At 45.3% G+C, this 17,649-nt stretch overlaps 1 protein-coding gene across 1 annotated transcript in view; it reads right to left on the bottom strand.

Annotated features, from left to right (window-relative positions):
* CHD9 (chromodomain helicase DNA binding protein 9) overlaps positions 1 to 17,649 on the bottom strand; it is a 499,652-nt gene that overhangs the window by 437,214 nt on the left and 44,789 nt on the right. Inside the window, 1 exon segment of the mRNA XM_033940083.1 lies at positions 7,040 to 7,377. Within this exon segment, the coding sequence (XP_033795974.1) occupies positions 7,040 to 7,377 (338 nt within the window).

Genomic DNA, 17,649 nt, shown 5'->3' with positions numbered 1-17,649 from the left:
TCGAGGTATGGGAACACCTGTAGACCCCTGTCCCGGAGTGCCGCGGCCACTACCACCAGGCACTTTGTGAAGACTCTGGGGGACGAAGATAGGCCGAATGGTAGCACTCGATATTGTAGGTGCAGATTTCCCACCCGAAATCTGAGGAACTTTCGGGAGGCCGGGTGAATGGGGATGTGAGTGTAGGCCTCCTTGAGATCCAGGGAGCATAACCAGTCGTTCTGCTCGAGGAGGGGGTATAGAGAAGCCAAAGTCAACATGCGAAACTTCTCTTTGACCAGGAACTTGTTGAGGGCCCGAAGGTCTAAAATGGGTCGCAGGTCGCCCGTTTTCTTCGGGACGAGGAAGTACCGGGAGTAAAACCCTCGGTTCAATTGGTCTGACGGGACCGGCTCGACAGCCCGAAGCTGAAGTAAGGTTTGGACTTCCTGAAGAAGAAGGGCGGTCTGCGTCGAGCTTGAAGGATACTCTCTTGGAGGATGGTCCGGGGGGACCCGATGGAATTGAAGGGAGTATCCTTCTCTTATGATGGTAAGGACCCATAGGTCCGTGGTTATGGCCTCCCATCGATGGTAAAAAAGATGGAGGCGGCCCCCTATGGGATAGGCTGAGTGCAGAACGGTGTCGGTTATGCTCCCGGGAGGGGAGTCAAAAGGGCTGGGGAGCCTTAGGTGCAGCCGGTGGCTGAGGTTTTTGCTGAGACTTCTGGGGAGGTTGTCTCTTCGCAGGTTGTCTCGCAGCAGGCGCTTGTCTGGGCATGTAACGCCGCTGGTAAATCAGGGGTGGCCTGGAAGGTCGAGACTGTTGAGGTTTGGGTTTGGGCCGCAGGATGGATTGAAAAGATTTTTCATGATCCGACAGCTTCTTGGTAACAGTTTCGATAGACTCATCGAAACAGGTCAGCTCCAGCACATGGTACGTTGGCGAGTCTGTCCTGGAGGTTGGGATCCATATCGATTGTACGGAGCCATGCCAGGCGACGCATGGCTACCGCGCTTGCGGCAGCACGTGCCGAGAGTTCGAATGCATCGAAGGAGGATTGCATCAGCTGGAGGCGTAATTGGGAGAGGGAGGCTATCACTTCCTCGAACTCGAATCGAGCTTGGTTGTCTATGAACGGAGTGAACTTGCGGAGCACCGGCAAGAAGAACTCCAGATAGGAAGAGAAAAAGAAATTGTAGTTCAGTACCCGTGACGCCATCATGGAGTTTTGATAGAATTTTCTACCAAATTTGTCCATCGTTCTCCCCTCTCGGCCCGGCGGTACAGAGGCGTAGACCTGGGAGGGATGAGAGCGTTTAAGAGAGGACTCGACCAGTAGGGATTGGTGGGAGAGTTGAGGGCCCTCAAACCCTTTATGGTGCACGATGCGGTATCGAGCATCGAGTTTGCTGGGAATCGCCGGTATGGAGTACGGTGTTTCGAAACACTGCATGAAGGTCTGATCCAGCAATTTATGCAGGGGGAGCCGAAGCGACTCCGTTGGAGGGTTAGGTAAATGCATGGTGTCCAGGTACTCTTTGGAGTATCGGGAGCCCGTGTCAAGGGTCACATCCAGATCATCCGCCATTTGTCGGAGGAATGATGAGAAAGACAATTGATCCGCCAGCGTCGGTCTGTGGGACGGGCTGGAGGAGGAAGAGGCCTCCGGATCCATGGACATCGGGGAGTGGCAAGGAGAATCGGGTACGGGTGTCTCCTCGTACTCCGGTCCCTCCGGAGGGGACACCTCCGAGGAGGAGTATCCCATACGTTGCAGTTTTTTCTGCGGTGACACCTCCGAGTGGCGTGAAGAGTGCCAGGATGAGTGTCTTGATCGGTGCCCGTCTCGGTGGCGGGACGGGGATCGGGATCGTCTGTGCATCGCATGGTCTCCTGAGGCCCCCAAGTGGTGGATAGGGCTGGAAGCGGTGGATCGCAACTGGGGTTGCGATGCGGATTCTTGCGATGCTACCCAAGTCTGGTAAGGAGTACGGAAGAACTCTTCCTGACTATGCCCAGGGCTTTGAGTATCGATCGGAGGTCTGGTCCCATGTTGGCGCGGAGGCGTAATGGGTTCTAATGGCGGCATATCGGTAAGCGAGGCTTGCCGCATGGGCATCGCCGCCCTCCCCCGTTCGTCCTCGTTGGTTTTCGAGGTCGAACGGTGTGGAGGAGGGGGAGGGGGCGGACCGCCCCTTTGGGCCGGTACCGGGAGGTCACCCTGTATGGCAGCGATGAGCCCGGGTCCGATGGTCTGCATGAGCTCAACGAATTGAGCTTCCAGCATGGACCGTAGCGAAGCCGATAAGGAGGGATCCGCACCGAAAGGGGGTCCTCCTGCACGGTCATCGCGCTCCTTCGAGGCCGAGTGCTTCTGCTTAGTAGCTTTCGGCACTTTGATGACCACTGGTGGCACTGTGGAAGGAAGAGGTACCTGAACCGAGGAGACCGGGGCAGGCACCGACGTCGAGCTCGTGGATGGTGTCGGGATGAACGATGCCGGTTTCACCACACTCGATGCAGGAGGGGTCGATACCGGTTTCGCCCGAACCGGGGAGGTATCAGATGAAGTGGAGGCTGAGGTATCCTTAGCTGCGTCCATCTTGAACATCGATTCCCACAATAGGCAACGCCGCTTGAATGAGCGTGCCGTAAGGGTAGAGCAAGGCCTGCACGATTTCGGAATGTGGTCAGGGCCCAAACACTGCAAACAGCGCCGGTGAGGGTCCGTGAGTGAAATCGCGCGTTGGCACTTGCTGCACTTTTTAAACCCGGTGATTGGCCGGGACATAGGCCGGAAAATCTCCGCCGCGAGGTCGAAGCCAGTGGGCCTGAGCCACGTGGCCGGCCCGTTCGACCCGCCGGAGGAAATAATCTTCTTTTTTTTTTTTTTTTTTACTGAAAAAGAAAAGTACTGTTAACTGTAATTAAAAGAAAGCGAAAACGCGGACAAGGAAGGCAAATTTAACTGAATTCAGCTAGCGCATGATGAAGTTGAACTTCTCAGCTCCGCGGAAAGAAAAGAACTGAGGAGACACGCCCGGACCTCCGGGCGGGAAGGCACCGGCGCATGCGCGGTGCGGGCATCTAGAAACTTTTAAGTTTCTACAAGCAACACGTGCTTGTGAGACGTCCGTACCGGGGCTCTGTCTGATGACATCACCCACTAGTGAGAATACCTGCCTGCTTGTCCTGGGATAAAAGGTGGATCTGTGGATGGAGACGAAAAAAAGGAAAGATGCCAGACTTCCAGGGGAGGGAAGGGAAACGGAAGGGGAGGACAGAGATAGAAGATGGATGGTTAGCATGGAGAAAGAAGAAAGAAGGAGACCCTGGCAAGCAAGTTATCAGAAGACAACCAGAGCCGGAGACAAACAAGATTTGAATAATGACCAGACAACAAAAGTAGAAAAACTGATTTTATTTTCCATTTAGTGATCAAAATGTGGCCGTTTTGAGAATTTATATCTGCTGTCTATATTTTGCACTATGGGCCCCTTTTACTAAACCGCAAGTGTTTTTTAGCGCAGGGAGCCTATGAGCATCAAGGGCAACACAGGGCATTCAGCGCAACTCCCTGCGCTAAAAACCGCTATCGCGGTTTAGTAAAAAGGGAGGGGGTATATTTGTCTATTTTTGTATAGTTGTTACTGAAGTGGCATTGCATAAAGTCATCTGTCTTGATCTCTTTCAAAAAAAAAAACCCAGAATATAAATAATAATTAACATTTTCTATGCGTACAGTGTGCTTTGTGTTTTTTTTAATTTTATTGTTGGTAGATCATTTTGACTTGGTCATTTTAAAAGTAGCTTGCAAGCCCAAAAATTGTGGGCCCCCTGCCCAAGGGGCTTGGGTTCTGCTATCTCGCAAGGATATTGGCTTATGATCCTGTACACTGGCCATATTATCCAGGCTATTCCCAAAAAGTAACTGTCCCTTGAATGGCAGATTACTCAGGGTCAACTGTGAGGAGGAACCCCCATCCACTGTCTGATCAATAGCATCCTGCGACGGAAATGGAGTAAGCTGACATTTTCCTCATGACTCTGAAAAGGTCATACAGAGCATCAGCCATGTAATCCACCCCCAGTCATTAAAAACTGGAGATCTTTGTCCATGATAGTGTCCGAATTGTGGTGCAACTTAGAGTGGCAAGTTCAGATGACAAAAGACTGCACTGCGGCTGCTTTCAAACCTAAGAGTCTCAAAGAGCCTTTGATACACAAAATCTAATCTGTGGTCCTGGGCATCCTTCAATTCCACACCACCTTCACTGGGCAGGGAATACTTTTAGTAATTTGTGCAACCAGTGAATCTACCTTTGGGGGAGCAAAAAGTGGCATCCATCGGTTAGAGCTTTGACATAGCTTTGACCATCCAAAAAGTACCTCCCAATGGCCTAAAAGCATTTTTGTAAAGTCTTGATGCTAATAAGTGAGCACTGTATGGCAGAGTACTGAGAAGCCTCTAGCTTCAATTCTTAGAGGGATTCTGTGATCATCCCCATAAGCACTGGCAAGATACTTGTAATGGCTTGGGGATCTGATTCCCACTCACTGGAGATAAACAAAAGATCTCTGTCTATATTTCTGGCTCTATTATAGGCTTTTTTGATGTCCAAGGAAATATACCCTCGCTGGTTCAAGTGTCAAGAGCAACGCTTTGTCTCTTGTATTCTGCTAGGTCAGAGCAAATCCTCCGGTACCTAATAAACTAGGAAACAGGCAAACTAAGTTTGAGATTTGAGGATGATTACTTGAGAACTCTAGAAAAGTATGCCTGTCTAAATTTTTGCAAAATATAGTCGTCTCAAAACGATCTCCACTTTTGTGAACCCGGACATCCAAAAAAAGAAACTGAGTCTGGGTGAGAAAATATTTCTTGGATGTTACTATGCCTAGAATTCAATCAATTGTAAAACTCACTCAATGACTCACTCGAACTTGTCCACACCATAAAAATATTGGCAATGAATCTAAGCTAAAGGGCCACCATATATTGAGAAAATGAATTCAATTTAATCCACAAATCCTCAAACTTCTGCATAAATAAATTGGCTACAGAGGGGGCCATAGTGGCCCCCATAGCTACTCCTGAAACTTGATGAAAAAATCTATTTCCAAAATGGAGATAGTTCTTTTGCACTGCCAAGGCTAGACGTTCAATTAGGAAGTTGGTAGGAACCCTCCGTGTCTCACTTAATATGTTCAAAAATTCCTCTATGATGGAAATGACTTCTTCTTGGGGAATGACCGTATATAAAGATTTTACATCAAGTGTGACAAGAAATGTGATGGCAGATAATTAGCACATCTGTGATTTCACTCAGTCTGATCAAAAAATGAGCAGAATCTCTCAAATAGGAAAAACCTTTCACTACTAGAGGCTGAAGATAAACATTTTTATATACTGCCTTTCTTGAGTCAAAAGAAATATTGGACATATTGGACATTATTTGACAATATTGTACATACTGGAAAAGTTGGACATTTCTCCTGAACAACCACTATAAAATAAAAGTCTAAACAGACACAAATTTGCATTTAACCTACTTGCAGAATATCATCTCATAGTTCTAATTAATCCATGAACAAGTTATAACAAGAGGAGTTCAATTTATTAAAATTCTTATTCCTTTGCCAATCCCTTCACTGTGAGCTTAAGCATTGTTGTTTCCTGAAAGCTGTAAGCTTTTAGTAAATACATGAAATGGCTTTCTAAAGAAAGTGGTGAAATAGTTAATATTAACAGAGTTTAAGGAAGATGATGTAAACATCAAAAAACCAAGATCAACTGAAGCCCAAGGCATGCAATTGCAGATTGGCTCTATGGTCCTTATCTACCTTTATACTGTACTTTTCTATAGTAATACCATTATCTAAAAGCAACAAGAAATATAATCTCAAGGCAGGAAATTTCAAAAAAGAGGACACAAATCTTCACTGCAGCACAAATAAGACAACCTTTGACAGTAGGTGCTTTGCATTTTCATGCAGATGAGTTCTGTTTGGTTATTATTAGTTTTATACCTCAAGCACGCACACAGATAGAAACTACTTTAACCCTTTCAGGACCAAGGGACATATTTGTCCCATAACTTTAAAATCCTATAAATTTTGATTGGGATAGTCTACAGTTCTAAATTTGATATGTACGGATTCCATATGATACTGCCTTTATGTAAACAAACTGGTTCCGACATTCATTCATTAGCGTCGTTGCTAGATTGACGAGAAGATTCACTTGCCACACTGTCCATAAGCCAGAAGTGTGATTTTTTTAAATAAAAATAATGATATTTCACAAAAAAAATCAATTTTTTGGCATCTGCAAGCCCTTTTTACCATAAAAATGTCGTCAAAACCACAAAAATTGGCCTACGATCCTTATGGTCCTGAAAGGGTTAAGAGACTTTTTCACTTTAACTACAGTATATGAAGGAAAACAATACTTTCACTTAGTACTACATTTATTGCATTGAACTCTGAACCAAGACAATGAATTACGAAGTCCTAATATACACCCTCCTTTTTCAAAACCACCCAAGAGGTTTTTAGCGCCAGCCGGTACGCTGAATGCTCTGTGTTGCTCCGAAGCTCATAGAGTTCCTATGAGTGTCTGAGCAGCGCAGAACATTCAGCGTGATGGCCAATGCTAAAGACCTTTTGCGCGGTTTTGTAAAAGGGGAGATAATTTGAAGAACAATCTTTCTCAAGGATCACATATGACTTCTTGCAAAAAGACAGAGGATAAGACTACAATAATTATCACCTTCTAAATGCAATATTTTATCTTGTGTTTGCTTAAAATAAAGAGTTCAGTTTCAGTACTCATATAAAAACTGAATTACAATACAAAATCAGGTCTCCTTTCTTTGTGCTATAAAATCAAAATATGGTTTTAGGCTGACAGAAAGGATTCAAAACTGAAAACCTTAATAAGTAAACAGAATATAAATGATCATCTTAAAGTTTTGTCATTAATAAGCACATTACCTTACTGCCAAAAGGTATTTAGAATAATAAAATAATTAAAGATATACTCTAGAAAACTCACCCAATTTTTGTCTTTTCCTTCAGCTTAGCAGATAAAACAGTTTTCATTTTTTTGCTCTCCTTATCCTTGGGTTTGCATTTCATCTTCCGCCCTTTCTTCTGTTGTCTTACTTCTGATGAAACACTGGGAAAAGTTTCAGGGCTCATTACCCGTGGAATGTTTCGTTCTCCTCGCTCTTTTGCCTTTGCTATTGCCTCCGAGATGATGCGATTTGCCTTCTCTTGCTTGCTTTCCAGTTCAACTTTCTTTTTCTGTCTCTTTTCAGAAAAAGCTTTCACCTGGGAATTCTGCAACTTTGAATAAGTACCTGAACCATCCATCTTCTTGGATAAAGGAGGCTAGAAAAATAAATATGATCATTTCACTTAGAGGTAAGCACATTTTTTAATATGCAGAAACAATTTATAAAACATGTTCAACTTTGATTTACACAGTAACAAATTTTAAAATCTCTTATTTTAAAAAATTGCATAAATAAATGTATTTTATTTATAAAAGTTTTATTAGACTTGATATAATCACCTCTAGCTGAAACCCTTAAACAATCAAAACCATATACATTTCATAACACAACATTAGAATCAGTTAACAACAGTGAAATGATTAGATATTTAACAATTTATAAAAAATGGAAATGGAAGAACGGTAAGAAAAACTAATTCACTTTAGTCCACAAAGCATTTCTGACTACCTTACTAACAGGCTGCAGATAGCTCTTGTAGTTTTGACTGTTTAAACTAGAAGAAAGCAAAACTTAAGGATACACTGAAAATACATTTTTTCACTTTTCTATGGCCATATACTAGCTGATGGCAAGACACAAATTTCATAGCATTAGGTTCTACAGATAAACATTTTACTAGATCCAAGCCTTGCAGAGGAAAATAATGTCTATTTTATACATAAATTCACCACATTAATAAAGAACTATTTCTCTCTTATCTTGAGCTGGAGCCAAAAGTTAGCACTTGAGATTTTATTCAGGATCATCGTACTTGCTGTACACAAGGTTCTCAGAAGAAAATCTGGAATTTAACTTACAATTTCTGATATTTCTGAAAACACCTAAATGGCAAGGAGGTGCTTGGGGGGGGAGGAGGAGGTTTCCAGTTAATCCAAGGAATGGAAAGTATTTCTTACACACACACAAACACAAAGAATATCACGTTATGCTCTCACCCGTAAATGTGCTTCTGATTATGGCACAGAGAAAAGCCATCAGGAATTTCCAAATATCTTTTCAGGGTAAATTCAGTATGCTTCATTGGATACATTTTCTATATGCACTTCCTCAAATGCTTTCCAGCCGTGCTGCAGCACTAAAAGGCAGGCAGGGTTCAGGATCGCTAACTAAAATGCCACCTTAAGGCCTACAGGCTATAACAAATAACCAAGACTTGAGAAAACAGCAACAAGCTCAAGATGGCGATGCAGCACGACTCCTGCAGCAGCAGCAGCCAGTAATAAGGAAGGTTATTCAATCCCATTAGCCTTTTAGCCCAAAGAACCCCTCCTCCTCCCACTCATTCAGACTTTCACTTACCCTTCCTCTTGGCCTCTTCACTGAAGACATTTTTGGCGTTAGACAAAGGCTCGCCCTTGCTTTTTCACCACTACAGGCAGTACTCAAGAGAAAAGCATTGAAAGATGATAACTGCTAAACAGCCTATTTAGCAAGCTGCAGCCAAGACATGCACAGCCCTCCACAAATACACATTGTGATATATCAACACATTTCCTCCTTGACAAGTACACGTTCACCGATCATCGTATTCAAGTGTGACAGACTGCTAAGCTCTCCAAAGAGCAGAATTTCTACAACAGCTGTAAGTAGTCAGATTCTAACAAAGCAAAAAGAAATGAATGCACAAAGCATCAAAATGCATCAGCATGAATATTAGAGATGCCGTTAAAAATACTGACTCCTGCAGAAGTAGGCCACCAGATGGTGCTACCAGTTATTATTCCATTAGACACTACAATTTAACCCTCAACAGGCTGTTCTCTCTTAGATTTGGTACAATGCTTAACTCTTGCATTACATCCTGCAGCAACCAGGAAAGCTAGATCAACCTTTATTTCACAAACTCTCAATAGGAAAAATAAACAAGTTTTGCATTGGGGAAAACTCCCCAAATACCACAGGTCTTTGACATACCACAAAGAATTATAATAAAAAGCCTATTCAATCTACTAGATTGACAACCATCACCATTTGTGCAGCACTGTATTGTGTAAATAACCACCTACCTACACCTCAACAATACAGCTGTACTGCACACGGTAAGATGAGATTTTGCCTTTTATATAGGAAAGGTAACACCTATGAAAGTGATATTCTATATTTATTTATATTTCTGATGCATAATAGTAGTACCTTGTCAAAACTAAACACTAAAGGCTCCTTTTACTAAGCAGTGATAGCGTTTTTAGCGTGTGCTGAATTGCCGCGTGTATTAAACCTGCGCTATATGGCTAGAACTAACGCCAGTGCTAAGTTTCAGTTTCCAAGTTTATTTAAAATTTGATATATCGCTTAATAAGTATCTAAGCGGTGTTCAAAAATATAAAAATTTAAAATTCCAGGGTATCACATATTGAAACATAGACAGACAAAACATTCGAACACATGTGGAAAGGGGGGGTGAAATACAGTCCATGATAGGATAAGATGTTCTTATGTTCTTATGTAAATGGTAAGTACAATAAGAGGGGGTGTGATCTTCATTTGATGTTGTAGCTTAAGAGTTTTAGGTATTACAAATCGTAAGCATCTTTAAATAGGAATGTTTTTAAATTAGATTTGAATTTGTCTATGGAGATTTCTTCCCGGAGGTTCGATAATAGCAAGTTCCATAAGGCTGGCATAGTCACTGAGAAGATCTTTTTGTGTGTGGTGTAATAGAATAGATGACGTAAGGTTGGAATCCGTATTTAAGATATGTTGGTTACTAGATCTAAGTGTTCTAGCAGAAGCAATAAGGAATAATCAAGCTATCCATGCGAAGTATGAATTGGAGAATTGTAATTTACACTATAAAACAAGTGGCAGAAGAAAGAAATAATTGGTAGTGAACTACTGAAACTAGAAAATTTGAGCCAAGAATCCTATTACTTAGTACAAATTGTACTATTACCTCTATCTTCCTGTACCTATGTTTTCAAAATTATCTAACTCAGTAAAAGTTACCCTTTCTAACCTCAAAGTGCTTTAGAAATTTGCTAATCCTTTTAACTTAGTCGAATACTCAAAACTGGCCAATACTACTCAATTCAACACATATTAATATTTATTTATTCAATTTTCTATACCATTCTCCCAAGGGAACTCAGAATGGTTTACATGAATTTATTCGGGTACTCGAGCATTTTTCCCTGTCAATAGCCAATAATATACAGTATACAGTAAAATTTCAGCTAGCCGGCATTCAATTAATGTGCATTCTCAATCAATTGGCAAAAAAACTGCCAGCCAAAAAAAGTCTCTTGTGCTCCTCAGACAACCTCCAAACAACGCCAACCCCCCAAAGCAACAGGCAGCCACAAATCTCCCTCCCTCCTGCGAAGCAGCAGCAGTCATCCTGAAAACCACCCCTCCCCTCCCGCCAGGCCTGAGGCCAGAGGCAGCCAATCCTAACAACCACCCCACCCACCCCAAGCCCCGAAGCAGCAGCAGCAGCCAATCCTGGCAAATCCCTCTCCCTCCCTCAGTATCAAAGCAGCAGTCCTGACAACCCCCCCCCCCCTTACCAAAGCAGTAGCGGTAGCCGATGAACAAAAGCAGTGCCATAAAAAGGCTGCTTCCAGCCAGCCCCGGCAGGACCTTTCCTCTGCCACATCACTTCCGACGTGGCAGAGAAAATGCCCTGCCAGGGCTGGCTGGAAGCAGCCTGTTTATAGCACTGCTTTTGTTCATCGGCTGCCACTACTGCTTCAGGGCGAGGAAGGGAGGGAGGGGGGTTTGTCAGGACTGACTCTGCTGTAGAGAATGACACAGGGAAAAAATCTGTCCCCGTCACCGCCCCGTCACCGGCCCACCATCCTCTGCACCGCCCCGTCACCGCCGTTCCCTTCACCGCCCCGTCACCGTCACCGCCATCCCTTTCACCGCCCCGTCACCGCCACTGCCATCCCATTCACCGCCCCGTCACCGTCCCCGCTGCATCCATATAAGCCTTAGTACTGTAATATTTAGCTTATTCCTTTCTTATAAATCAAAGTTCCTGCTGCTGAACTAGAGAAAGAGATGTTCAGCTGGCAGGGCTTTGTTTATAAATTTTTATCAACACAACTAAAGCAAAAAATAAATAGAATTTTTTTTCTACCTTTGTTGTCTGGTTTCTGCTTTCCACATCTTCTCATTCAATTCCTTCCATCCACTGTGTGTCTTCTCTCTGCGTCTTCCATTTGCTGTTACTGTGCCTCTCCCTTCACTCCCCCCCCCCCCCAATTGGTCTAGCACCCATCTTCTTCCCTCCGCTCCCCCATAGTCTGGCATCTGTCTTCTTCCCATTCTGTCTTCCACATTTCCCTTCAGGGTCTGTTCCTCTCCACCCTCCTTCAATGTCTGTCCTATTCCTTTCCACCACCACCCTTCCCTCCCTCCTTTACCATCTGTTCCTTTCTACCACCCTTCAGCTCCTCTCGCGTGGCCTATCTATCTACCTTCCTCCCTCTTATTTTCATGGCACGTTTCAATGTAATTTGTGCAAGCCACTGGAGCCTGCGAGCTCGGTCCCTGTCCCATCCCCACAAACCATCTCGCTTCTGTGCACCTATTTTCCCCATTTCTAATATCTCCCCTATGTATCTGCCATTGCCCCCCCCCCTGTGTCCATATACCATCCCCATGGCATGTCCCCTTTATGTCTCTGTCCCTATGCCCCATGCACATAATTTCCCCTCTTTCTGTTACCTTCCTGTGTCCAGATTTCCCCTATCTTCCTCTTCCATACCATTGTGTCTCTTCTTTTCAACCCCATCTAGCTTTTTTCCCTCTTTCTTCCCCCCCCCCCCCTGCTTCTAGCATCTGGCTCACCTGCCTGTCCTTCCCTTTCTTTCCTGCTGTGGATTTTTCTTCCGTTTTCATCCCCTTGGCCCAGAATCCTTTTCCCTTTCACTCCCTCCTTCCAATTTGAGCCGGGAACACTAGCGATCACACGGTCCCCGCAGCCACTACCTGCCTGCCCAATCGATCCTAGTGTTTAGCCAGCTCTCTCCCTTCTCCTCACCTTAGTTTATAGGTTTTCTTTTTTGGCAACCCGCACGCGCGGCTGCTCAGTGTTCAATCTTCTGCTCTGCTGCAACTTCCTGTTTCCGGTTGCGTCAGAGCAGAAGATTGAACACTGAGCAGCCGCGCGTGCGCGGCTCTCTGATAGCGTGCAGGTCGCCGAAAAAGAAAATCTACAAACTAAGGTGAGGAGAAGGGAGAGAGCTGGCTAAACACTAGAATCGATTGGGCAGGCGGGTGTGAGCTGCGGGGACCGCGCGATCCTTCATGCCTCACTGCGGGGGACAAGACCATTCACCGCCCCGCGGGCGGTGAATGGCCTTGTCCCCGTCGCCGCAGCGACTGCTAGTTTTCTTCCGCGTTTTCGGCGGGTGACCCGCGGCTAAAATGCGGTGGCCGCGGGTAAACCGCCACCGTGTCATTCTCTACCTGAGACCTCAGCTGGAGATGGATTCAGTTTAAGGAAATCCTGAAGGATCCGCTGTTTCAACTCCTCCGAGTGCTCCGATGGCTGAATTTGCTTCACAATTCCTCCTGCTGAGTCGACTCCTGCACTCAGCTGGTCAGGAGAGAGAACACCCCGGGACGTTCCTTCCACCAACTGCTACTCTAAAGCCCCAGGGCGACTCAGAGAACTCCGCTCCTCTGGAGATAACGATGTTGCCTCGAGGGAGAGTGCTGACACTTCAGCTTGCGTGCCTCTCACAGCAGAGGAAAACTCCGGCTCACTCGTTCACGTCCCTCATTGGAGAAAGGCGTCCATCGGGCCCCGCTGCTGCTGCCGAAGATTCGTCCGGGAAGACTCGGAGCTTGGATTTGTGTTTGACCAATGAAAAGGTAAAAGGCAGCCCGCCTTCTTCATTAAGCCACTCCCCTAATTTTCATTTTTTATGCGGATGACATTCAGTTTTTGATTACAGTTGACAAATCTATGGCTGTTGCTTTGGACCATCTTCAGAATTGTTTTCAAATTATTCAAGACAGGATGCATTTTAATCAGCTAAAATTGAATGTAGCTAAAACAGAGGGTTTGTGTGTAGGTCAGGAGATGCATTTATTGCTTTTTCCTTCTGAAGTTTTACTGGATAATATGGAGGTCTCTGTACTTTGGCAATGTAGACATCTAGGGTTAATCTTGGATTCCTTACTGTCATTTAAGCTACAGGTTAAGTCGGTGGAATCCCTTACTTTTTAAAACTGTGTTTGTTGCATGGTTTAAGAGATTATCTGTCTGTGAGTAATTTTAGGACTATCATTACAATGATTCTTACCCTCGTGTTTGATTATTTTAATGCATTATATTTGGGGTTACCAAAGTATGCTGTACAGGCCCTTCAACTCTCACAGAATACCACTACACGTACTACTGTACGGGCATCTAAGTCTGACCATATCACACCAATTCTGCAGGAGCTGCACTGGTTACCTATTAGTGTGCGGATCGAATTTAAGGTTCTGTGTGTTATTTTTAGGTTGTTAAAGGATGATTGTCCTGCGTTCTTTTTTGCATTTTTATCAGCCAACATGTGTGTTACGGTCGGTGGATAAGTTGTATCTGGATGTGCCGCCTTTCAATATGATGAGGTTATCAAGGATTCGGAAGACTATGTTCACAGTGCAGGGACCGGTATGTTGGAATATGTTGCCACTGGAAGTGAGACAAGCACCAGGTATTTTGTAGTTCAGGAAAATGTTGAACAGTGTTATTTGCACGTTCTTATGCTAAATGAGTTTGGGTGCTGAACTCTCTTTTTTTAATGCAATCAGTTGACTTTTTTTGGGCAGGAGGGGTGCTTGTGTTTGAGTTGTAATATTTTGTCATGTCAGGATTGTTTTTAAGAGTTTGTATGATGTTGTGTAGTAGTGTTTTTAGCATGATTTTAAAGTGTATTTTTATGTTTTATTGTGTATGTTTCTTTATTACCCACAAAGAATTGTTGGATATGCAGGATATAAACTTCTAAATAAACTAAATAAATGGTTCCTTTCCAACCACCTATAAGGGAGACTATCCAAAAACAGGCTGTCAAATAAATAGGAGGCCAGCACTTGAACTTGTGCACTCATCTTTTCTTCTTCTATTTGCAGCTCACAAAATGGCAAGCCCAGTAAATCTATGGAGGACTGCCAGAATACAGCTGCATACATCAAATAGTAACTGACAGAACCCAAGAGCTTGAAGCCCTTAACAAATCAATACCTACCCCATGCCAAGAAAGGAGCCTAGCACTGTACCTATTCCCTGCACCATGGAAAAATATCACATACTAAAAATGCAGAGGGGTTGAAAACCCTGGGAATGGCAAGACAGAAACACAGGAAGACAGGAAACTCTTGATCGTGTATGGTAGATATTCTTGGATCCAGCAAAGAAACCATCAAGAAGGATCCTTCAAAAGGAAGACCTTGCACCCCAAGCATCCTCCACAGCTGACAGAGGCAACTGGACCAAGTTGTGATGGCCCTCAGGACAATCAAGTGGTGCTAGGTCTCTTGCACAGAGTACCCCCATTTGAGAAAGTCCTGAAGACCTACAAGAAACAGCTCAGCCAGAGACCCCTTGTTAGAGACATGCCCATCCTGGTGGGTTTATTTTATAGCCTCTTCACCTCTTTTACAGCCTCTTCACCCCCTTTGCCCTCTCCTACCCACACTGGCACTGTAGTGTAAACAAAAAAGACTTTTCCTCTCTCTCTCTCTCTCTCTCTGTTAAATCCTAGCTCACGTTCGCGGTCTAACACCAACTCTGGCAGGATACACACTTCAAATTAGAGAATGACACAGGGATTGTTTACCACAGTAAACTGTGGTCACCGCAGTAAATCCACAGGAATGGAAACATTTGCAACTGGTTTACTGCAGGAAAGGGGACAAGACCTTTCACCGCCCCGCAGGAACGGGGACAAGACCTTTCACTGCCCCGTGGGAGCAGTGAAAAGTCTTACTCCTGTGGTAAAAATAATTGCACCCATGTCAGACTCGGCAGCTCCTCTTGCACCTCTTTTTTACCTTCAGTAGCCAGCCACGCCACGATGAAGACAGAAGGAACCCAAAACCAAAGCCTGAGACCAATGTGATTTGAAGAATAAAATTACCAGACAACAAAAGGTAGAAAAAATTAATTTATTTTATATTTTGTGATTAGAATATTTCAGATTTGAAATATGTATCCTGCTAGAGCTGGTATTAGACATAACTGGGGACCACAAAGCCCAGGCTGTGCTTCTTTAGCTTCCAGCTGGCTTAGGGCTCATTAGTTGCACTTCCCTAACACTATTCCTGCCATGAGTGACTGATTTGCCATGTTTGCTTGATTTTTCTATGTAGCATTCTGTAGTAATTTAGTTTGTTCAGTTTTCACAATAATGGAGGGGATATTTGTGAAAGGGAGGGGAGACAGGGATTTTGTTGATCCTTGCTCTATGTTATTTGTGTTTTTAAAATGACAATGATACAGAATACTAGTCTTTAAGCCCGTTACATTAACGGGTACTAGAATAGATGTGTGTGTCTGTCTTTCTTTCTTTCTCTCCCTCTCCTTGGCCGCTGTCTGTCTGTCTATGTTTATTTGTTTCTCTCTCCTTGGACACTGGCTGTCTGTCTTCCTTTCTGTCTGTCTCTCTGGCCCCCTGTGTGTCATTCTTTGTGTCTGTGTCCTTGTGTCATTCCCCCGCCCCCCCTCTTCCCCAGATCAAAGCTGTCTGCCCCCCAGCACACCCCTCACTCCAAAGCAGCTCCCTTTCCCTCTCTCTGTCTCTCCATGGCCCCCTTCTGTCTTCCCCCGCAGAGCAAAGCTGTCTGCCCCCCAGCACACCTCTCCCCCCAAAGTAGCCCCCTTTCCCTCTCCCTGACCGTCTTTCCATGGCCCCCTTATGTCTTCCCCCCCCCCCCGAGCAAAGCTGTCTGCCCCCCAACACACCTCTCCAACAAAAGCAGCCCCCTGTACCTGCAGCACTGGCATGACACCCTTCAGCCAATCGTGGATGCTCAGAGTGCGAGAGGGAGCAAGGCCTGGGTGTATTGGGCGCGGCGGGGTGGCCCCGACTGCCCCAGCTGCAGCTTCTTCGGCGTCGATGAGGAAGGAGAGGTTGGCCTGACTCTCCGCAGGGGCTTTGGGGACAGTCTTCTGTGGCTCGAAGCCGTCCTCCCAGCAGCCACTGCCAGCAGCGCTCCGCACTGCCTTCCTCCCGCTGCCCAGAGTAGATGTCTGTATGTCTGGGTTTTTTTTTTTATTTGTCTCTCTTTCCTTGGACGCTGTTTGTCTGTCAGTCATTCTTTGTGTGTGTCTCTCCCTGGTCCCCTGTCTGTCCGTCTGTTTTTCTTTCTGTCTGTCTGTCTCCCTGGCCCCCCTGCTTGCCAAACCAGCCCCCTTTCCCTCTCCCCCTGTTCTGCAATGCCTACCTGCTCAATGGCCCCCTTCTGTTTCTCCCCCACCTGATTGCTGTCTGCCCCCAGCACACCCCATCCCCAAAGTAGCCCCCTTTCCCTCTCCCCCTGTTATGCAATGCCTACCTGCTCCGTAGCCCCTTTCTTCTCCCCCCCCCCATGATTGCTGTCTGCACTCAGCACAACCCTCCCACCAAAACAGCCCCCTTTCCTGCCTGCTCCATGGCCCTTCTTTTTCCTCTTACCCTCCCTCCATCCATGGTTCCTGCCGTTGCTGCCACTCCTGTTCAAAGCAGCCTGCTGAGGTTCGCGTCCGGCTATAGCGAACCTCGCAGGCCGCTGTCCACCTCAGTAGCATGTTCCCTCTGACGCGATTGCGATCGCGATCATGAAAAACGTGCTACCATGTGGAGAGCGGCCTGCGAGGTTCGCTACAGCCGGCCGCGAACCTCAGCAGGCTGCTTTGAACTCAGTTGGTAAGTCCCTCCTATCTGTGCCCTTCTCTTCAACTGCCAACTTCAGACTCCATTCCTTCTGCCTTGCTGCACCGTATGCTGGGAACAGGCTGCCCGAATCCCTACGGTGAACTCTGTCTCTGGCAGTGTTCAAAGCCCATTTAAAAGCCCACCTTTTTGAGAGTTTTTTTGACGCCTAACTCCTTTTACCTTGGGTTCTGTATCCCCTACCGTCTATGTCATGTCTGTCTGTCCAAGTTAGATTGTAAGCTCTTCCGAAAAGGGACCATCTATAAAAGTCTAAATGTTCAGCACTGTGTATGCCTTTTAGCGCTATATAAGTGATAAGTAACATAGAAACATAGAAAAGACGGCAGAAAAGGGCTATAGCCCACCAAGTCTGCCCATTCCAAATTCCCGCCCCCCTGATTTTATTCCCCTAGAGATCCCACGTGAACATCCCATTGTCTCTTAAAATCTGACACGCTCTTGGCCTCAATCACCTGCAGTGGGAGTTTGTTCCAATGATCCACCACTCT

This window comes from Geotrypetes seraphini, chromosome 4 (genome assembly GCF_902459505.1).
Source record: "Geotrypetes seraphini chromosome 4, aGeoSer1.1, whole genome shotgun sequence".
In the NCBI taxonomy this organism is placed as follows: domain Eukaryota; kingdom Metazoa; phylum Chordata; class Amphibia; order Gymnophiona; family Dermophiidae; genus Geotrypetes; species Geotrypetes seraphini.
Note: the sequence above shows the minus strand (reverse complement) of the source record. Positions and strands in the feature narration are given on the sequence as shown.